The sequence below is a fragment of the Balaenoptera musculus genome, chromosome X (genome assembly GCF_009873245.2).
Source record: "Balaenoptera musculus isolate JJ_BM4_2016_0621 chromosome X, mBalMus1.pri.v3, whole genome shotgun sequence".
NCBI classification, from domain to species: Eukaryota; Metazoa; Chordata; class Mammalia; order Artiodactyla; family Balaenopteridae; genus Balaenoptera; species Balaenoptera musculus.
Window position 1 is genome coordinate 7,251,779 of NC_045806.1, and position 22,784 is coordinate 7,274,562.

Consider the following 22,784-nt stretch of genomic DNA (forward strand, 5'->3'; position numbering starts at 1 on the left):
GGTCATGGAGACGTTGGCAGAGGCCGAGTCTGGGTGCCTCTGTGTCCTCTGACTTGAAAGTCACTCCATTTTGTTGGGGGTTATTTGATGCTTTTTAAAAACTCTGTCTTCTGAGTATAAAGCAGTGTAGCCTACGTGCCTTGTATAAAGTATGGAGAATACCAAGCAGCGTCAAGGAGGAAACACCCCCCTCCCACTTCTCGGAGAGCGCGCTGCCATCCGCATGCAGGCGAAGTCTCTCTCCCGGGCTTCCCGTGTGACGCTCTCTCAAAGGGCCACGCCAAAGGCCTTCCCGCCACCTTCTGACCTGTGCGCTCATCAAGGAGGTGAAAGGAGATTGATGATCATTTAAAGAGCTTTTAAAGAAGTAGCCAGAAGCCTGTTTCTTCCGTTTTCCAATATAAGAAAAGACTGGAGCAGAGCGCATGTAAACACACATCTGCACACGTGCTGGCCTGTCTCTGTCCCTTCGTGCCTTTGTCTCTGCTCTGCCCTGGGCTCCCGCGCTGTCGCCTCCTGAGCCCGGCCGTGTCTCTCGCTTGCAGCAGTGACCCCCCGAGAAGACAGCGCCCAGAGGCTGGAGCGGAGAGTGCGCTGCGTGTCTGCCTGCCTGTCCGATTACTCGCTGGCCAGCGACAGTGGCGTGTTTGAACCTCCCACCAAAAGGTTAGAAGCTGACCTTCTGGCCTCCCTGGGCTGACTTCCCAAAAGGCACCCCTGCCGAGACCTGTCTGGCTTGACACTCTGTGTGTCTCCGGGGTGCAGCTCTTCTGGCTTCTCTCCATGCGGGAGGGGCCCTGAGCATCCCCACGGACCCCGTCTCCTCCCAGGTGGCGTCTGGGGACTGGCCTGGCTTCGGGCATCTAGGACGACTGCTTTCTCTCCGGCCCCGGGGGTTGGAAGGCATGATCCTAGTAGAGCCGGAAAAGGAGAACCAGTGTGCGAGAGAGACCTGCTTTTCTAGAAAGGACGTTCGCTAGAAATGGATGTTCCCCCCGTCCCCTTTCCTTAGCTGGAGGAATCACTTTGCAAGGACAAAACCCCTTGTGGGCTTCATTTTGTTTGAGACCTTTGATGTCATTTTTTCAGCTCAGATATCTGTATGCATTTCACTTGTCGCCAAATTTTTTTTTTTTTTTTTTTTTTGGCTGCGCTGCTCAGCTTGCGGGATCTTAGTTCCCTGACCAGGGATCGCACCTGTGCCCCCTGCAGTGGAAGCGCGGAGTCTTAAACCACTGGAGCACCAGGGAAGTCCCCCCTGCAAAGCTTTTAAAAGTATATGTTTTTGAACGTTGTCGTGAATATCACGTGTGGTTTTGAGAGGTATTTTCTCAAAAAGGCCACTTCGTCAGCAGGTACCCTGGGAGGTGACGTCATGGATCCTGGGGACCTGCCGTGCCCTGTCAGTCACTTAAAGCATTTATTTATGTCGCAACTTAATAACGCCCTTCTCAGTTAGAAGCGCCCCTAGTGTGAGAGAGCTTCTGCGGAGCCCGAGGTAAGCAGGTCCCCTCGGAATAACGCGGTGCCTTTCCGGTTGTGCTCAGGAGTGAGGACGCCGACGAGCCTGTGCCTGGAGACGCTTGCGGTAACGAGGGGCCCCAGATCCATGTTGGATTCTTGTGAGTACAGAAGGCTCCTTCCCTGTTGCTCGTAAAGACGACGGGTAGATTGGGGCCCGCCCGGCAACTCACACCTCCACACACAGGCCAGGAGGCGTGGGGGGACCCGCGTGATCCGGCTGTTTCTCCCTGGCCTGGGGACCCCCGGGCCCATCTCAGCGGTCTCAGGTGAAGGGACAGAGGTGGCGGGAAGGAGAGATGGGCACGAGCGGCTCCACTGCCGTCCTCCAGCACCGAGTCACAGCTGGGGACTGTCACCCCATGGGCACGGTCAGGCCCTCGGGGAAGTTCCCGCCGGAGCTGGGGTAGCCAGGTGCTGTGCAACACTAAGCGTTTTGGTTTCTAGCTGCAGTGTCTGTGAAGGCAGCAACCAGCAGTGTTCAGGCGAGCGAGGCAGGATGTTCACATCCCAGCAGCTTTCTTTTGCTCACCCTTGTCATCCTAGTGTTGCTCGGCACTCGTGACATTCGGGCTGGGTCATTCTTGGTTGGGGGCCGCCGTGTGCCCTCTGGGGTGTTGAGCAGCAGCCCTGGCCTCCACCCACTAGATCCAGTAGCCCCCCCACTCCACTCAGTGTGACAGTAAGAAACGTCTCTCGACTTTGCACAGGTCCCCCGGGGGTGGGGTGAGGACCACTGCGGTAGTTCAAGCAGGATTTCTCCACCGTGGGGCATTTGCAGCCTGTGAACGTGCCTTTTATTTTCTAGGCACGACAGTGCCAGCGAGTGTCTCCTCGTGAACGTGCTCCAACTGAAGAACTTTGCCGGGCTGGTGGTGAAGGAAGACTGCAAAATGTAAGCTCCCGCGCCGGTGGGGGCCGTGTCCTCCCCCCGGGCCCTCCTCCACACGGCACCACTGGCTGACCTGCTGCATGTGGCAGTTTGGGGAGGGAAAAGACTGTCTTGGAACCTGAATTTAGAATAAAACGCCAGGGAATGTCTGTCTGAAATCTAAAGGCCTGTAAGTTTTAAGAAGAGGCTGGTTTATTATTTGAGGCAGGTGGCGTTACTGGAGCCAGGCTGGTTATGTGCCGTGGCCATGCTGACAAAGTGCCGGGTGCCCGTCATCGGCAGCGTTGGGGCTTAAAACGTCCATCCTGCTCACAAGGCTGGTGGCGACACAGCCACACTCGGCTCTTGAGATCTGATGAGGTGCCTGAAGAGGCCTCAGGCTGGGATCAGGCATCCTTGTCCGAGCAGGGGGAAGGAAATCTGTGTTGTCTCCGGTGGGGAGATGGGTGCCCGATGGGGGTGTGAGGTCCCACTTACCCTGGCGGGTGAACCCACCTGTGATGGGTGTTCAGGCCCGACGGTGCCCTCCCCTTCCATGAGTCGTCTTTGTAAACTGGCCTCCCGAAGGCCTAGGAAGCAGCCTGGTGTTCAGCGGCTGAGGGTTCGCCCTGATGGTGTACTTCACTCCACTGATGCTGGAGCTTCTCCTGGGTGCCGGCTTCCGTGCTGGGGGCAGACAGGGCCGGGAGCCCAGCCTGGCGGGTGCCTGGGTGGGCGAGCAGTCTGAGAGGCAAGGCAGGTAGAGCTTGGAGAGGGAGCCAAGGGGCCGTGGAGAGATCAGTGCAGATGTTTTCCCACAAAGATGGTAAAAGCAGAACCTCCGTTTGAGTCCCCCTGAAGTCCTAACCAGTGACTTGGAAGTCTTCTCTTTGTGATTGGGTTTTCCCCCCTGATCTCCAGGGGCACGTAAGTTCTTTGGGCTTACTGTTAGTTGAGAAAAGGATCTTTTCCAAAAGACATTAAAATTCTGCACATGGGCAGTGGAACAGAGCGGCGTATGTGCACACGTATGTGGTCCATGCGTGTCACGTGCAGATGTGTCAGTAAGCGCTGCCTCTGTCTGCTTTTTCCTTCCTCTCTTGGTTCCAGACACATCCGCGTCTATTTGCCCCCGCTTGACTCCGGCACGCCAAACACTTACTGCTCTAAGGCTCTGGAATTGCAAGCCCCCCTGATATTTAATGAAGTTTTCAGAATCCCTGTGCATTCAAGCATGGTGACGTTGAAGTCCCTTCAGTTATACGTGTGCTCAGTGAATCCGCAGCTGCAGGAAGAACTGCTGGTACGGCGCCCTCCTCACCCTCTCCTCCTCCCTCCCCTCCTTCCTGTGTCCTGCGGTGGGGCACTTAGAATTTGTCCTGGTGTCAAGTGATCTCTGTAGCTGGGAGGACAGAAAGGGATGATAAAACTCCTTATCTGGTCAAGTGTTCTGTAATTTAAATATGTTATCTCAGCTAATACTTGCAAAACTCCTATGCAACGGCTTCTGCATTATCCCTGTCTTGCGTCACGGGAACTAATAAAAGTTGGGTTGAGAAGTTTGACAGATAGAAGTATATAATGGTCAGTTAAATTTGAATTTCAAATAAACTATGGATGCCTTTTACTGTAAGTATGTCCCATGTAATATCTGGGACATACTTCTATTTTAAAAAAATCTGTTTATTTGAAATTGCAGTTCACCCAGATGCCCTCTTTTTTATCTGGCAACCCTATAACTGGGCAGGTCAGCAGTCCGTCTTCACCCCGGCCAGCCGGTGCAGGGCCAGGGCTTGGAAGCCAGGGTGCTTTCTTCCCGAGGTTGGAGTTTTCCCCCTTGGTCCCACCCCTTCAGTGGCAGAATTAGAGATTGGAGAGTTCCACCAGTCCTCTCTCTCTCTCTCTCTTTTTTTCTTTTTTTTGGGGGGGGGGTGTTATTTACTTATTTATTTATTTACTTATATTATTTTACACCAGTCCTCTCTTTTTTCAAAAATTCCTGCTAGAATCAGTGGCTCTTCGAGTGGCAGATCCTGAGCCTGACCCACCATTCCACGTTGTCCATTCTCTGCCCCTGTTCCCCTTCTAGCACTTTCTGATTGGGCTGAACAAGCAAGCAAGGAGCCACCCCCATTACGATCCTTTTCGATGACTTTCATTTTACTGCAGTCCTTTGAATAGCAGTGACACACTGTATGGCCTTTCTGCTTAAGATTAAAGGGTGACCTCGATGCCCATTGGTTGTTAAGGTGCAGTCATTCAGGGCCTGTTCTGCTTTTTTTTTTTTTTTAACACCGCACAGGGCATTGCTCAGATTAACTTGGCTGATTACGATGGTTCGAGCGAGATGCAGCTGCGCTGGTACTCAGTGCAGGTGTTCACCGGCCCCGAGCCGCCCCGGCGGGAGGACAAGCGGCTGGGACACAGTGACTTCCGGGACCCTGCACCCACCACGTCTGGAAAGACAGTAGGTGGCCTGGCTTTGAGATGGGCTTTTCCTGGGGACATTGTTTCTAAGAAACGTGTGTAGACTTAGTCTTAGAACACAGTGGCGATGAAGAAGCAGGGTTTCAAGGGAAGTAATAAAAACGGACTGTAGTGATGTATGTGGCCATTCATGATGATGTTCTTTAACGCAACACGTTCATGATCATGAGTGATGCGTTGGTTGCTTTAAAATTTGAGTCCTCAGAGCTACATGGAAAGGCCAAGTTACTGTCTTGCTGTCAACCGGGGGTGCGCTGCTTCCTGCTGGAGAGCAGCCGGGGACGGCCACCAGCCCGGCAGCAGGGCTGCCCCCCACGGGCCGTGCACGCGCCCGCTTTCCGCTTTGCCGCCCGCACGCCGCTGGCCTCGGCTGCTTCTTGGCAGCGTCCCTTTCGTCCTGTAGGACGCGGTGACGGTGCTGCTGGCGAGAACCACGGCCCAGCTGCAGGCGGTGGAGAGAGAGCTGGCCGAGGAGCGGGTGAAGCTGGAGTACACGGAGGAGGAGATCCTGGAGATGGAGCGCAAGGAGGAGCAGGCCGAGGCCGTGTCCGAGAGGTGCGCGCGGCCAGCAGCCCCTCGGGGGAGAGGCAGCCGGGATGTTCGTCAGACACAACGCCATGTAGAGTGTGTGCGGCGACTCTTCGGTACCTTTGCCCAGAAGTCGGGATTCTCACGGGGCATTGTACGCCAGTCTGCACGAGGGCAGTACATTGACCCCAGCTCTACGCGCAGGCTTTTCACCTTTCCTTCTGTTCCCCGAATTCCTCTCAAAGAGGGGGCTGTTGAGGGACTCCCTCTGCCCGGATTGAATACAATAGGGCCCTTTAAGTTTTGCCTTTTTCTTTATTAACTGCTTTATTGGGATATAATCTCCCTACCGTACGGTTCACCCATTAAGTGGACAATTCGCTGGTTTGTAGCGCAGGCACAGAGCTGTGCCGCCAACATCACACTCAAGTTGAGGGCGTTTTCGTCGTGCCGAAAGGAAACCCCATACCCATTAACAGTCCGCCCGGTCCTCCCAGCCCCTGGCGACTGCCCGTCTGCGTGCCATCTCCAGGGATTTGCCTGTCCTGGGCCTTTCTTGTAAATGGAATCATGCGATGCCCCTTTACCTCTTCCTCGGAGCAGCCCGTGGGTGAACGCTTGACTCGGGGTGGGGCAGACGTGTCTGCAGCAGAGGAGCAGCTCAGATGGGCAGGCACCGCGAGTGAATCGCTTCCCGGCGGGTCCTTTCTGGCAGCACTTTCATGTTGCTTTACTTCCACGGTTTTCCATAAGGAGTGTCATGTTTCCAAAGCTTGCTACTTCTTCCTAATAGCTTTCTCTGGATTTATTTTCAAGAGGAATTTATTTTCGGAAGGGAAAGTGCACGGCAGAGGGGGAAGGTGTGTGTTCAGGGATGGGCAGGAGGCTGGGAGGGCTCGGGGAGAGGGGGTTCCGGGCTGCTGGCATCTTCAGCGGCTGCAATTGGGCGATACAGACAGACGGACCCTCTTAATGAAAGGCCTTGTAGCTCTGTCTTCCCTATGAAACAGAACTGCCTTTCATTTTATGAGAAAAGCAACCGTCCTCAGTCATTGGAAGCAAATATGGGGCGTCTCTGCTGCTGTGCCCTGGGTGCAGCAGTAAAGTCAGTGCCCTGATGAACGTCTTGGGGGCTTTTGCCATGCCCGCCTTCAGGAGTTGGCAAGCCGACTCGGTGGATAGTGGCTGTAGCAGCTGCGCCCAGACCAGCCCCCCGCACCCAGAGCCCTGCTGCGTTGCTGTCAGCTCCATCCACGGACACACGTTTGCTGGCCAGGCAGACCCTTACGGCCCCGAGGAACTTCAGCCCCCACCTCTGAAGGTAAGCAGAAAAGGACAAAGGATTTCGCGGAGCCCCTGATGTTTTGCCGCCCAGCACCAGGCGCTGCCCTGGAAGGAGGGGCTGTGTGCCCTACGCGAGGGAATTGAAGTGAGTGGCCTCAGATCTGTAAACAGCAGGTACCATGGAAACGTCTGTCTACTTTAAATTAAAAGGAAAGGACAACTAAAAGGGGTGGATTTTTACTCCTTCATGTGCCCTCTTCAGGGCCGCGTGTGGCTCAGGGTGTTTCGTGGGTCCCTAAGGTTTTGGACGCTTGTCGTTGTTCTCCGTTTGTGACATTAAGAGCAGCAAAGCATCCTTTTGGCCCTTCTGTTCACCCGATCCTAGTTGTGCCCATCACAGTATCTCCAGTGGGGAAATCTTTCAGGTTTGTGGTGACAAATGTCTAAGGAACCCAGTGGGGTTGGGAGACACTGTATCAGTGCTCGATTGCAACTTTGTTTCCCAACTGTTCAACTCATCAGAACGTCTACCAGCACAGCCCCTGAGCTCAGTCCAAAACACAGGTCCTGAGAAAAGTGAGAGCCTCCCGCTGGCAGCCTCCCGCACTGCAGCCCATGCAGTGCCTCGGGCGGAGATGTTCTGGGCGCGCCTGCCGGTCATGGCCATTATTCCTCTTTCTAAGACTTTGGCGAGCGTTGGCCCACGTCAGGGGCAGTAGCTGTGGGAGGCTAGCTTGGTGTGTCCTCCTCCCTCAACTTTTCATTTTGAAGCACTTCAGATCTACAGAGAAGTTGCTAGAATAGTACAACGCATACTCGTATCCCCTTCACCTAGACTCCCCAGTTGTTAGTTCTTCACCACATTTGCATTCTCTCTTTCCATGTGCATGTGGTAGCTGCCAGGCATTGCAGATGCAACAGCAAAGAAACAAATGGAAAGTCCTGCCCTGTGGGCAACAGACAGGGTAAAACAGTAAAATACAGCAGCGTTTGAGATAGTCAAAGGGGCTACTGAAGAATGAGATGGTAGGGAAGCAGGGTTTGCATTTTTAGAAAGAATTGCCGTTTTAGAAAGGGTTACATTTAGAAGTGTAAATTGGTATCTACAAACATCAGGACTGTAAAATGATGCAGCCGCTATAGAAAACAGTATGGAGGTTCCTCAAAAAATTAAAAATAGGGACTTCCCTGGTGGTGCAGTGGTTAAGAATCCGCCTACCAATGCAGGGGACACGGGTTCAAGCCCTGGTCCGGGAAGATCCCATATGCCACGGAGCAACTAAGCCTGTGAGCCACATGGCCCGCGCGCCCATGCTCGGCAACAAAAACAAGCCACGGCGATGAGAAGCCCGCGCACCGCAACAAAGAGTAGCCCCTGCTCGCCGCAACTAGAGAAAGCCTATGCGCAGCGCCTGTGCGCAGCAGTACAGACCCAACGTAGCCAAAAATAAATAAATAAATCTATTTTGTAAAAAAATTTAAAATAGAAATACCATATGATCCAGCAATTCCACTTCTGGATGTACATCCAAAAGAGCTGAAAGCAGGTCTCCAAGAGATACTTGCACATCCACATTCATAGCAGCATTATTCACAGTAGCCAAGAGGTGGAAGCAGCCCATGTGTCCATCGACAGCTGAATGGATAAGGAAAAAGTGGTATATATGTACTATGGAATATTAGCCTTAAAAAGGAAGGAAGTCACATCACAGGCTACAACATGGATGAAGCTTGAAGACATTGTGCTAAGTGAAATAAGCCAGTCACAAAAAAATGAATCCTATACGATTCCACTTATATGAGATTCCTAAAGTAATTAAATTCATAGAGACAAAGTGGAATGGTGGTTACCAGGGGCTAGAGATGGGGAAATGGGGAGTTGTTGAATGGGGACAGAGTTCAGTTTGGGAAGGTGAAAAAATTCTAGAGATCTCTTTCACAACAATGTAAGTATATTTAATACTACTGAACTGCACAATGAAAAATCGTTACAATGGTAAATTTTACTTACTTATTTATTGTTGGCTGCGTTGGGTCTTCGTTGCTGCATGCGGGCTTTCTTTAGTTGCGGAGAGCAGGGGCTCCTCTTCGTTGTGATGTGCAGGCTTCTCATTGTGGTGGCTTCTCATTGTGGAGTCTGGGCTCTAGGCGTGCAGGCTTCAGTAGTTGTGGTGCATGGGCTTAGTTGCTCCACGGCATGTGGGATCTTCCCGGACCAGGGCTCAAATCTGTGTCCCCTGCATTGGCGGGTGGATTCTTAACCACTGCACCACCAGGGAAGTCCACGATGGTTAATTTTATGTATTTTTTATAATAGAAATGAAAGGTCATAGAAGTCTCACTGAGAAGGCAGTTTTTGAGCAAAGTCCTTAAGGAAGGAGTCTGGGAGCCTTGTGTGGGACTGGGGATGGGCATTCAGGTGCAGGGAGCTGCAAGTGCAGGTGGGGTTGGGGTAAGGAGGCATCAGAGCTGAGGACAGAGGGAGTCAAGGGGCCACATCATACAGGGCCTACTCAGGACTCTTGCTTTTTCTCTTGAGAGCATTGGAAAACTGGTGGATAGTTTTGAACCCAGGGGTGATGTGATCTGACTCACTTTTTAAAGTTTTTCCTAGAATAATTTATTGACATGAAATTCTCATAAAATGAACCCTTTCAAAGTGGACATTTCAGTGACTTTGAATACATTTACAATGTTGTGCAACCACCACTTCTCTCTGGTACCAAGACGTTTCTTTCACCCCAAAGTAAAACCCCATAACCATTAGCATTCACTCTCCCTTATCTCTCCCCGACCCCTGGCAACCACCAGTCTGCTTTGTTTCTATGGATTTGCCAATTCTGGATGTTTTGTGTAAATGGAATCATCCAGGGTTTAAAAGATCAGACTCCAGGGGATCGTAGCCAAGATGACAGAGTAGGGAAGAGCTCACCTCCACCCACAGGTGTACCAAAAGTACGACTGCAGTTGACCCTTGAACAACACAGGGGTTAAGGGTGCTGACCCACCTCACAGTCGAAAATCTGCATTTGGGAGTTGGGTTTTTTTTTTTAACACCTAAAGGAACTAGAAAAAGAAGAACAAATAAGATCCAAAGTTAGTAGAAGGAAAGAAAGAAAGATCAGAGCAGAAATTAATGAAAGAGACTAAAAAGAACAATAGAAAATATCAGTGAAACCTTTAGACTCATCAAGAAAAAAAGAGAGCCTAAATAAATAAAATCAGAAATGAAAAAAAGAGGGGACTTCCCTCGTGGTCCAGTGGTTAAGACTCACAGACTACATGGCACAGCAAAAAAAAGAAAAAAAAAGAAACGAAAAAAAGAAGTTACAACTGACACCACAGAAATACAAAGGATCATAAGAGATTACTATGAACAGTTGTATGCCAGTAAACTGGATAACCTAGAAGAAATGGATGAATTCCTAGAAACATACAATTTCCCAAAACTGAATCAGAAAGAAATAGAAAATATGAACAGACCGATTATCAGTAATGAAACTGAATCAGTAATTTAAAAACTCCCAACAAACAGAAGTTCAGGATCAGATAGCTTCACAGGTGAATTCTACCAAACATTTAAAGAAGAGTTAACACTCATTCTTCTCAAACTATTCCCAAAAATTGAAGAGGAAGGAGTGCTTCTGTGAACTCATTCTATGAGGCCACCATCACCCCGACCAAAACCAAAGACACCACAAAAAAATAAAGCTACAGGCCAATATCACGAACATAGATGCAAAAATGCTCAACAAAATACTAGCAAACCGGGCTTCCCTGGTGGCGCAGTGGTTAAGAATCTGCCTGCCAATGCAGGGGACACGGGTTCGAGCCCTGGTCTGGGAAGATCCCACATGCCGCGGAGCAACTAAGCCCGTGAGCCACAACTACTGAGCATGCGCGTCTGGAGCTTGTGCTCCGCAACGGGAGAGGCCACGACAGTGAGAGGCCCACGCACTGCGATGAAGAGAGGCCCCCGCTCGCCGCAACTGGAGAAAGCCCTCGCACAGAAACGAAGACCCAACACAGCCAAAAATAAATAAATAAATAAATAAATAAATTTATAAAAAAAAAATACTAGCAAACCAAATCCAACAATATATTAAAAGGATCATACACCATGCTCAAGTGGGATTTATCCCAGGGATGCAAGGATTGTTCAGTATCCACAAATCAATCCAAGAGATATACACCATGTTAGTAAATTGAAGAATAAAAATCAAGATCATGTCAGTAGATGCAGAAAAAGCTTTTGACAAAATTCAGCATCCATTTATGATAAAAGGTCTCCAGAAAGTTGGTATAGAGGGAACATAACTCGACCATATATGGCCATATATGATAAGCCCACAGCTATCATCATATTCAGTGGTGAAAAGCTGAAAGCATTTCCTCTAAGATCAGGAGCAAGGCCCACTCTCGCCACTTTTATTCAACATAGTATTGGAAGCCCTAGCCACAGCAATCAGACAAGAGAAAGAAGTAAAAGGAATCCAAATTGGAAAGGAAGAAGTAAAACTGTCACTGTTTGCAGGTGACATGATACTATACATAGAAAACCCTAAAGACGTGACCAAAAATCTACTAGACCTCATCAGTGAATTCGGTAAAGTGGCAACATTTAAAGTTAAGGGATATAAAATTAATATATGGAAATCGTCTGCAGTTCTATACAACTAACAATGAACTATCAGAAAGAGAAATTAAGAAAATAATTCAGTTTACAGCTGCATCAAAAAGAATAAAATACCCAGGAAGAAATCTAACCAAGGAGGTAAAAGACCTGTACTCAGAAAAGTGTTAAGTCATTGATGAAGAAATTGAAGACAACACAAACAAATGGAAAGATACACCATGCTCATGGATTGGAAGAATTCATGTTAAAATGACCATACTACCCAAGCCAATCCACAGATTGAATGCAATCCCTATCAAAATACCAACGGCATTTTTCACAGAACTAGAAAAAATAATCCAAAAACTGTATGGAAACACAAAAGACCCCGAATAGCCAAAACAACCTTGAGGAAGAAGAATAGAGCTGGAGGTATCATGCTCCCTGATTTCAAACTGTACTACAAAGCTACAGTAATCAAAGCAGCATGCTACTGGCACACAAAAAAAGACACATGGGTCAGTGGAACAGAGTAGAGAGCCCAGAAATAAACCCACACTTATATAACCAACTAATCTATAATGAAGGACGCAAGAAAATACAGAGGGGAAAAGACAGCCTCTTCATTAAATGGTGTTGGGAAAACTGGACAGCTACATACAAAAGAATCAAACTGGACTACTTTCTCATTCCATTTTAAAATGTTTAAAGACTTAAATGTAAGATCTGAAACCATAAAACTCCTAGAAGAAAGCATAGGTAGGTATGCTCTTGGACATCAGTCTTAGCAATGTATTTTAGGATATCTCTCCTCAGGCAAGGGAAGCAAACAAACAAACAAAAAACAAATGAGACTTTATCAAATTAAAACGCTGTTGCACAGTGAAGGAAACTATCAACAAAACAGAAATGCAGCCTGCTGAATGGGAGAAGATAGTTGCAAATGTTATATCCGACGAGGGGTTAATACCAAAATATACAGAGAACTCGGACAACTCAACATCAAAAAAACAACTAACCTGATTAAAAACTAGGCAGAGGACTTGAGTAGACATTTTTCCAAAGAAGACATTCAGATGGCCAACAGACACATGAAAAGATGCTCAGTGTCACTAATCATTAGGGAAATGCACATCAGAACCACAATGAGGTATCACCTCATACTTGTCAGAATGGCTATCATCAAAAAGACAGCAAATAACAAACATTGGAGAGGATGTAGAGAAAAGGGAACCCTTGTGCACTGTTGGTGGGAATGTAAATTGGTGTCACCACTGTGGAAAACAGTAAGCAGGTTCTTCAAAAAGTTAAAAGTTGAACTGCCACACCATCTTGCAGTTCCACTTCTGGGTATTTTCCTGAAGAAAGCAAAAACACTAGTTAGAAAAGATATATGCACCCCTGTACTTATTACAGCATTATTTACAATAGCCAAGATATGGAAACAACCTGAGTGTCCATTGTCAATAGATGAATGGGTAAAGAAGATGGGGTATATGTGTGTATATATGTATACACACAGACACACATATATATACATACATATGTATATACATAATATGCAGTGAAATACTGGCCATAAAGAAGAAGGAAATCTTGCCATTTACAATAGCACAGATGGACCTAGAGGGTATTATGCTAAATAAGTCAGAGAAAGAGAAATACTGCATGATTTCGCTTATATGTAGAATTAAAAACAAAACAAAACAAATGAACAACCATAACAAAACAGAAACAGACTCATAGATACAGAGAACAAAACTGGTGGTTGCCAGGGGGGTTGAGTGGGTGGGGATGAGGGAAATAAGTGATGGAGATTAAGAGGTACAAACTTCCAGTTATAAAGTAAGTAAGTCACGGGGATGTAATGTACAGCATAGGGTATAAGGTCAATAATATTGTGTTGACTCTGTATGGTGACAGACGGTAACTAGACTTATCATGGTGATCATTTTGTAATGTATTAAAATATGGAATCAGTATGTTGAACACCTGAAGCTAATATAACATAGTAAGTCAATTATGCTTCAATAAAAATTAATGAATGAATGGCTCATACAGCATGTGGCCTCTTGTGACTGGCCTCTTTAACTCAGCCTAATGTTTTCAAGGTACATCAGATTGTAGTATCTACCAGCACTTCCCTCCTTCTCATCGCTTGCATGAGTATGCCACGTTTTGTTTATCTGCTCATCCGCCCGTGGATGTTTGGACTACTTCCACCTTTTGGCTGTTTGAATAAGGCTGCTATGAACATTTGTGTGCAAGTATTTGTTTGAACACCTGTTTTCAGGTCTTTTCGGTATACACCTAGGAGTGGAATTGCTGGGTCTGACTTCAGTTTTTATCAGGATGTCCCTGGTGCTGTGTTGAGAAGGGTTTGAAGGGAGGAGGGAGGCGTGGAATCCAGGAGACGGGTGAGAAGCCTCCTGCACTAATCAGGCACAAGACGATGGTGACCCAGATGGAGGGTTGGTGATAGGTGGTCAAAACATGCTTAATCTCGAACACAGAGCCAACAGGATTTAATCTTGGACCAGATATAGGGTGTATGAAAGAGAGCTGGGTCCAGAATGACACGAATGCTTTTTTTGCTGGAACAAATGGGAAAGTAGAGATCCTTGGCAGAGGGAATATCAGAAATTCCATTTTGGACGTGTTAAGTGTGAAATGCCACTTAGATCTCCAGTGGAAATGGCAGGGTTGTTTGGTGACTACACTAATTTAATGCTTGTGTTCTAGAAAGAGTTGTGGTAAACAATAAATTACTATCTAGGTTGATAAGGAAACCAACACAGAAGATCTCTTCCCGGAAGAGGTGGCGAGTCTGCCGAAGGAGAGGCCCGGCCGCAGGGCCCGCGGCTCGCCCTTCACGCGGAGCAGCACCATTGTGCGTTCCCAGACTTTCTCGCCCGGAGCACGAAGCCAGTACGTTTGCAGAGTAAGTCGGGAGTCCTTTGCCACCTGCCTGGAAGGATTCTTCATCGGTCGCGGGCGGGGCTGGGCAGCAGAGGGTTGGAGCTCCCGGCTGGTCCTCACCTGTACGCAGGGTTGAGAACTCTGAGACGGGTGGAGGGGGAGACCCCACCTGCTGTGGTCCGTGGAGACAGGACAGCAGGTTGGAGGTTGGCCGGCCGTGGCCGTGTGACAGTGACGGCACGGACTAGCAGAGACGAGGCGCTGTTGAGGGTAAGTGCTCACGACGCAGCAGACTGGGGGCGCCGTTTGGCTCGAGGAGAGCTTTGACCCTCCCGCTCCTCTAACGGGGCTCGTTGGAGAAAGCATCTTCCCTTGAAGGGGCTGCCAAGGAGCCGCTGCATTAGGGCAAAGCCAGAGTTTGATCATATGAGAGAGGCAGACCCTCAGGCCTACATGGGAGACACTGAGGGGTCCCCAGGCCCACCCTCAGGCTCAGAAATTGGCTAGGACTCACGGAACTCAGAAAAGCCGTCGTAGCCACGATGATGGTGCGCCGCAGGGAAGGGGTGCAGATCGACTCGCAGAGGGAAGAGGCGTCGGGCAGCGCTCCGGAGAGACCGGGCGGAGCTTCCAGCCCTTCTCCCGCAGCGGATTTGTGCGGGAGCTCTCACCTCTCGGAGCAGTGGCAGCGTGCCCGGAGCACAGCCGACCAGGGGCGCTCACCCGAGGCTTAGTGCCCAGGGGTTTTGTGGGGGTCGTCACGAGGCACAGCGGGTGGCCGGCGTGGCTGACCTTCGTCTCCAGGGTCAAGCTGGTGGCCCAGGGCCCCCCTCACATTGTCAGCAGAGACTGTGTGGCTGGGCCAAGGTCCCCAGGTAAACAGAGACACTTAGAACGTTCTAGGGACTTAGAGGTCACTGCCCAGGAGCTGAGCAGGGAGCCCACCTTTCTTGGGGAGGGAAGCCTTTACTCATAGGAGGGAGCAACAGGGGCTGGGGCCCGGGTGGCCACGTCTGCGAGGCCTGCAGCTCCTCTCCCCACGCGGCGAGGTGCCCCGGTCGCGCTGCCCCGGGCAGCCCAGGGTCAGGCGGGGCACTCCCGCCCCAGCAGGCTGCAGCCCTGTGGGGCCTGATGCTTCATCACGCGGCTGGAGGCGCCTGATCGAAGCCCACCCTTCCTTATCCTAGACTCCTGCCGAGCCCCTGTGGAGCAGCCTCCAGCCTGCTTGCTGAGAACAGGGTGGTGACGGAGGGAGCCCTTCACCTCCCCAGAGACAGGCCTCCAGCCCCTGCACTGGGCTTTGCGCCCTGCTCGAAGGCACGCACTGGCCGGCGATGCTTCTAGAGGCCTCTTTGTGTTTATATTATATGTTTGTGATGAAGGGGAGGCATGTAAGTGCAGGGCTGCGACATTTCCTGATATCTGGGGTTCATTGGCATGGAAAGTAAGGCCGTGAAGGCCAGGACTTTGCTTTCACACAGATATATGTTGATCCTGAAATGAAAACCTGCCACCAAATGAAATACGTAACGTCTCGGCTCCCGTGAAGTCGGCATTATTTATTTTTCTTTTTAAAGCCAGGCCTTTTCCCTTGATGGGCAGGGTGGGTGTTAGTGGTGTGGGCTTGTCCTCCTGCCAGGAACGAGGCTCTTTTCTGGAACGCCAGTCTTCCCAGCTCTTGCCAAAGCTAGAAACACAGCAAATGAGAATGACTGATAAAAAGTGAAAAGCGCTGAGGAGAGTGCGGGTTTTCATGAGCGTCACACCGTATCAAGTGGCAGTTGGCATTGATAGGACTGAAATTGTGTTGCTCGATTAGCCTGGAAAACCTCAGCTGGTTCGGCTGATGGACCTGAAGGAGGGTGGGGCTGGGGGTTGCTCTGCTTATTTGGTTTGTCTTTGTTTGGCTTGAAACTCTTGTGTAGGGTTTTCTTGTAAGCGAAACCCAAAGTCTTGGTAAAAGCTCTAAACGTCATAACTGTTTGACTACCTGCACGAGAAACAAAATAATCCAGTTCAGAGTACACAGAGAATGAATGTTGAATTCTTGAGGAAATGTTTCTGAACCTCAATCTTTTTGGTGTAGCTTTATCGTAGTGACAGCGACAGTTCAACGCTGCCCCGGAAGTCCCCCTTTGTCCGAAACACTTTGGAAAGACGAACCCTTCGCTATAAGCAGGTATGTGCCATGTAGACTAATATGCTGTCTATATGTACGCTGGGAGTTATTTCTACAAACCTGAAGAGGTAATATTTTAGGTAAGATTAATTGAAAGGTAATATGTTTATTTCCTTGTTTACTTAGATATAATTTTTAAAAGTGTATATAATGTCAATATGTTACCAATATTTGTTAATTTCCTACGATAATGTCATAATCTAAGATAATACATGATCTTTACATTTTACAATATAATAAATTAATAAACAGCCATTCTGTATAAGAGATTCTTCTTTCTTTTTTGACAAGGGAGTATATACAGTTTAGAAAATTTGAGTCAACGTGGAGCATTCTCCTACATAGGACTGTTCTACAGTTTTCCTTTACATACACCGAATTTTTTCTCCACATCACGCCACTTTACACAGTTTTGCTACTTTTAATTTGTAAGGTAGTGGTTCCCTGACTTTCCCGGGCAAGAATTCTTTGAAAGAAAAAAAATTCCCAGATCTCCTTGTGGTGGTTGTATTTAGAGTAGCCGCTGACTGAGAATGATAAGAAAACACATAACTCAGCAACAAAAGTATTTCTCAGCAGCCATGCTGTTGGCATTTTGGCCTAGGTCTGTCTTTGTTGGGGGCTGTCCTGTGCACTGTGGGCCGTTGAGCTGCATCCCTGGCCTTGACCCACTAGTTGCCAGTATTACCCCCTCCCCCAGTTGTGACGACCAAAACTGTCCCCTGAGGGCCCAAGTCACCCCTGGTTGGGAACCAGTGAGCTCTGCTATGAATTCAGCAGAGCTTTTAAATGAGTTTGTGTTTATGAAGTCACTTACATTTGCATTTAACTTCTGCATATGTGCAGAATAGTGTTATGGGTGTGTAAAACGCATACAGTTATTCAGTCCTCCCAACAACGCTGATAGGCTCGTGGATTTGTGCTTTTGTTGCACTAACTGCCTTCCCCAGCGTTGTTTGCCATGGGGTGGGAAGTACTGCTCTCAGCTCCGTGTACAAAATTCTATTCTCGTCTTAGAACCTTCTTGAAAACAGGAGACTTGCTTACTTCAGGCTTATGTGGGGAGGAACGTTTTGTTGTTGTTGTTGTTTGGCCTCGCTGCGCGGCTTGCAGTCTTAGTTCGACCAGGGATGGAACTTGCACCCCAGCACTGGAAGCGGGGAGGCCTAACCATTGGACTACCAGGGAGTTCCCTGGGGAGGAGCGTTTTTGACAGCCTGTGTGTGTTTAACCAGACAGCCCTCAGCGTGGTTTATAACGTGCTTTTTCCCATTATACAGTAGATCATTAAGATTTTGCCACGTCGGTATACTTTTCATCTTTTTACAGTAGCTGCGTTTTCTGCTGGCCTTATAATGTATTTGATCACTCTTCTCTTGTTAGGTATTTAGGATTTTTTCTGTCATAAACCTTTTGCACATCATCAGCTATGCCTTTCAGATGCAAGTCAAATGAAATTTCAGAACCAAAGAAAACACACATTTTGTGGCTCTTGTTTATATTGTCAAGTAGCACTTGAGAAAGATGACGCCCTCCTGCCCCGTGTGAGAGGGTCTGTTTCTCTGCGCTTTAGCCAAAGCCTAGGTCGTCCTTACAGCGGACACTTTGCTGTCACTGGCTCGTTACCGGAGTGGAGGTTTGAACCCGTGTCGCCCACGTGCGTGTTGTGTTGGCGTCGGGCCACGCTGCGGGTGTCTCCCTCCAGTGGGGTCGGTCACTCGGGGAAGAAGCTGCAGGCAGGGCGCGGGCGGGGTGGGCGCGCTCACGGCCGCGGTCTCGCAGCCCTGCAGGTCCTCCCTGGCGGCGCTGGCGGCGCGCACGTCCCTGGACCTGGAGCTGGACCTCCAGGCGTCGCGGACGCGGCAGCGGCAGCTGAACGAGGAGCTGTGCGCCCTGCGCGAGCTGCGCCAGCGCCTGGAGGACGCCCAGCTCCGCGGCCACGCCGAGCCCCCGGCCTGGCTGCTGCGCGACGAGCGCTTCCGGAGCCTGCTGCGGGAGGCCGAGAGGCAGGTGAGGCCCCGGCCCGCAAGCGGGGGGAGGGGGCGGGCGGGCCGGCCTTTCTCCCCTCCCGGTGCCCGGAGCTTCCATCGCTCTTCCTTAAAACTGGAAGCAAACCCGTCTGGTTCACCCCGCGTTGCTGTTCCAGACGAGACAGACCAAACTTGACTTCCATCAAGAACAGGCAGCTGAGAAGATGCTGAAGAAGGCCTCCAAAGGGGTGTGCCAGCTGCGCGGGCAGAACCTCAAAGAGCCCATCCAAGTGCAGGCGTTCAGGTGGGGAGAAGCCCAGGCCTCACTCTCCCGCTTGCTTTTTACTGTCATACCTTTGTCATTATAAAGAGTAAAGTAAGTATTGAGACAGACCCACAAGGAAGTCGAGGACAAAGCAGGAATCTCCCCTGCTATTAGCATTGTGCACATTTTCTTCCGATCTTTTTATCTAAACACTGTTTTTTTCATGCTGCTTGTAATCACAGTGTGGGTTCGAGTTTGCATTTAGCTCTTTTTAAATTAAAATACCCCATGTTGCCACATCATCTGTTATCTTTTTTGGCTGTAATGTCTCATCTAACAGATATAATTTACCTATTTTATACCCTGCTTCTTTCCAAATGTTTGCTCTTGTAAACAGCACAGTGATCTACATATAGATACATATGTGTATCACTTTTGACTTTTTAGTTAACTTTTTTTTTTTTAGTTTTTTTTTTTTTTTTTAGTTAACTTTTGATTGAAGCATAATAGACATACAGGAAAGCGTGCATATCGTCCTATATATGAATATTTCAGTGAATTGTCATAAACCCTACATGGCAAGAATCAAATGTTATCAGCACCCCCAGATTTCCCACACCAGAATAACCACCATCTTGAATTTGAATAGCGTAGATTAGCTTTCCCTGTTTTTATTTTTTATATGAGGAAAATCCCCCAGTTAATCTATTTTCTTTTGTGTCTGGCTTTTTAAAAAATTGAGGTGAAGTTCACGAAGCATAAGATTAACCATTTTAAAGTGAACAATTCCATGGCATTTAGTACAGTCACAATCTCTATTCAGTTCCAGAACATTTCCATCACCCCAAAAGGAAACCCTGTACCCCCGTTAAGCAGTCACTCCCCATGCCAACCTCTCATCAGCTCCTGGCGGCCACCATTCTCCTTTCCATCTCTGTGGGTTTGCCTGTTCTGGACCTTTCATATAAGAGAAGTCATACAGTATGTGGTCTTTTGTGTTTGGCTTCTTTCACTTAGGATAGTATTTTTAAGGTTCATCAATGTTGTAGCATGAATCAGTGCAGTGTTCCTTTTTAGGGCTAAATAATATGTGCCTGACCTCTAGTCTTAATTTTTTTATACCCTGAATTTTTACCTCCCCATCATAAAAGAGTATAAAACACTATAGCTGTCTTCCTTCAACTATGATTTAGAACTCCTTGTATAGATTTTCATTTATTCATAAAGAAATATTTGCTGAGCATCTGCGTATACCAGGCACTGTTCTAGGCACTGGAGACAAACCCTTGCCCTCATGGGGCTTTGTAACTTCTATTACAATTTAGAGAGGGGGCTGGGGCAAGAAACTTCAGAGAATCTGTATACAGATGTGCTCCTGGGGATTGAAATTCAATGTGTTCTCTGAGTAAGAAAAGCTGTCATTGATGGCAGAGCCTCTTGCCACCTTTCACTGCATTTCTGTCAGCCTCTAACCTGTAATTCTTTCCATTCGCAGGGAGAAGATAGCATTTTTTACAAGACCAAGGATTAACGTACCTCCTCTGCCCGCCGACGATGTTTGATGTAGTGCTTTGCACACATGAAGTATTTATCTGCCTGTTTTATTTTCATGAAGTTCTTAGACTAGCTAAATTTGTCTTTAAAATATTTGTGCAAAGCTATTAATATACACATTTTGTAAAAAATAAATAAAAACAAAACACATATATCTATACATATATATTTTATAATAGTGACGGCAACAGGGCTTGGTTTTTCCTTGTTGTGAAATTGACATCTCTGAAGACAGGTTATTTTATAAGAGATCAATTATCATGTTAAGAGTGTACAGTTTTTACGCTGTTTTATTTGACTTAAAGGCTGGAAGACAGAAACGAAGTGAGTTCAGGCAAATTCACTGTATTGTAATTTATTTATAGTACTTTTTTTTTCCTTGAAGGAAAATACTGACTTTAAGATGTATTTTAAGACTGAAATTTAGTTCTTCAGTATTTGCCATGCGGTAGAATGGATCTTTGGGGCCGGTTTTGTGTCTGACGTCGGAAACGCAAACGCTGTGTGCTGAACTCGTCACTCGCCCCGTCTCTCCTGTGTGCATTGATCATGTATATTGCACACTTTCGCACCCTTTGTGTGCTGTTAAGATGCCGCCTTAGGGGCTCAGTCCTAAGTCAGTGCTGGGTGCGCGTTGCGGAGCTCGGTCTCCCGCGCGGGCTGGGCACCCAGAGCCCCTGGTTTCCGTGCACCTTTCCGTGCCCACCCCGGGTCTGAGGCCGGTCACGGAGCCCCCGGCGGCGGCAGCCGCACAGCCCACGCTCACCCGGCCACGGCAGCCCCGCCTGCTTTTCCGGCCCGCCCCATCTGATCCTGACCGACAAGGAGGGCGCTGGTGGAGCTTCTGCTCTGCTGCTCTGCCCTGCAGGAAAGTGAAAAGAGAAGAAGGAAGGTGCGTTTTCACTGAGTCACTGGATCCGCTGATGCATAGAGCAGTCACGACATGGACACGATAACCTTTGAAGGCGCTTTTTTGAGGAAGCCAGCTTCCGTGGGAACTACAAGTACCCGGCGAGTCACTCACAGGAGAGCATGTGCTTTCGATCAGAGGCCCCCGCCCCATACTGGAGTCTTCCCAACATTTCTTAAGAAATCTTAGAACTAGCTCATGAGGAAAAAATTCTTTACGTAATAAAACTATACCATCCTTTTAAAACGCCAGGTGGTATAGTTCGCCTAATACGTATTTATTATATGTGAAATGCACTCTCCTTCATGAGGCCTCGGAGAAGTAAACGAGGTGAGTCACACAAAATGTAAGAGAAAACGGAACCCTCCTCCTGGGTCTTTCTGCCCCTTCCTTGAAAGTGCCCCTCCCCCCTTAATCAGCAGCATCTCTCTTCTCATTCGTCTGTAAGCACTCCCTTGTATAACCCACCTTCCTTTTCACATTTATTAAAAATGAATTTTGTAAAAGCATTTCATTGACATGTGACCTATCACAGACAGTGAAGTTGTCAGTGGTGGTAAGGCTGAAAACTCTGTGCTTTTTCACACTTGTCACTTGTTGCTGTGTATTTCTGCCTCTAGTCTCGGTTTTGTTTTTCCTTTTTCTTTTGCTAATTTTCCTGCATACATACCCACAACAGAGGTAGAGAGACAAAACACATGAGTGCTTGCCAGAAGTGCCCCCCAGGAGACAGCGTTGCTGCACGGGTCAGGTTGGTGGCAGGCCCTCTCTGTCCCCAGCTGTTGAAACTTCTGACTGACGGATTGGCTGCCGCTGGACTCTGGGGGGTGTGGAGAGCAAGTCATACACCTCTGAGGTGCGTGGCTCCCCAGACGTGGGAGAGCCCCGGCCGCGTTGCCTGGCCTGTGTTCAGACACTGCCACTTGAAGCTCTAAGTGGGTGGAAGGGTTGAGGTAGCTTTCCTGCCAACCACTACAAAGTAGCAACGCGGGGAGACCCACTGTGCCAATACAGAAAGCCCGCAAGGGTTTGCAAATGTCACTGCCCAGTAGATACAGGTTTCTGTTTGGAATGCTTCCCCACCCCAGAGTTAAAAAAGAAAAGAAAAGAAAAGAAATCCCTCCTTTGCCCCACCAGAAACAAATGCAGCCCCAGCTTTGGTGTCAGTTCCAGGAGTGCTGGGTCCTGCGCCGCCTCCCTCCTGTGTCTGCTTTCGCACCTGAATGGGACCATAGTCAGAAAGGAAGGAAAAGCCAGGCAGATGAAGGACGGGGAGGCTGCTCGCAGGCTGTGCTGGAAGTGGCACATGGACAGCGTCAGAGCCCAGCCCGGGAGGCAGGACACGATGCACCCTAATTGGCTTCTCTTTCGTGATTTGATTGTGCAGCTTCCGACTAGTTAAGACTCCCACCCCCTGGAAAGTATCCCACATGTACGAAAAGTGAAGTCCTATCGTCTTAAGGGGTATTTTCTTATGTTTAAGTTTGCCCATAATCGTGCCTTGGACAATCCAAAGTCTGCCACCAGGGTCCTTTAGAAACAGTGTGATGAGTAAAAGGGAATTCGGTCTTCACTTCATCTGGTCACGTAATTGTCACCACGGAAATAAGTAACCTTCTGTTGTGGGAATAAGTTATAATCAGTATTCATCTCTATTTTTGTCACTGTTCTAATTGTGTCA

The 22,784-nt window shown here is 48.6% G+C and overlaps 1 protein-coding gene across 12 annotated transcripts in view; it reads left to right on the top strand.

Moving 5' to 3' along the window:
• The window catches only part of WWC3 (WWC family member 3), a 130,929-nt gene extending 108,145 nt beyond the window's left edge, over positions 1 to 22,784 (top strand). For 5 of the 12 annotated variants that reach the window (XM_036839687.1, XM_036839683.1, XM_036839688.1 and 2 more), the window contains 12 exons: positions 546 to 666; positions 1,548 to 1,622; positions 2,330 to 2,416; positions 3,503 to 3,695; positions 4,695 to 4,859; positions 5,283 to 5,434; positions 6,563 to 6,728; positions 14,083 to 14,247; positions 16,312 to 16,404; positions 18,187 to 18,414; positions 18,551 to 18,678; positions 20,135 to 22,784. In XM_036839687.1, the coding sequence (XP_036695582.1) occupies positions 546 to 666; positions 1,548 to 1,622; positions 2,330 to 2,416; positions 3,503 to 3,695; positions 4,695 to 4,859; positions 5,283 to 5,434; positions 6,563 to 6,728; positions 14,083 to 14,247; positions 16,312 to 16,404; positions 18,187 to 18,414; positions 18,551 to 18,678; positions 20,135 to 20,201 (1,640 nt within the window). In that variant the 3' untranslated portion in view covers positions 20,202 to 22,784. Of the gene's footprint in view, positions 1 to 545; positions 667 to 1,547; positions 1,623 to 2,329; positions 2,417 to 3,502; positions 3,696 to 4,694; positions 4,860 to 5,282; positions 5,524 to 6,562; positions 6,729 to 13,417; positions 13,590 to 14,082; positions 14,248 to 16,311; positions 16,405 to 18,186; positions 18,415 to 18,550; positions 18,679 to 20,134 lie in introns of those variants that run through there. The other 7 variants (XR_005018320.1, XM_036839684.1, XM_036839686.1 and 4 more) reach the window with 7 other exon arrangements.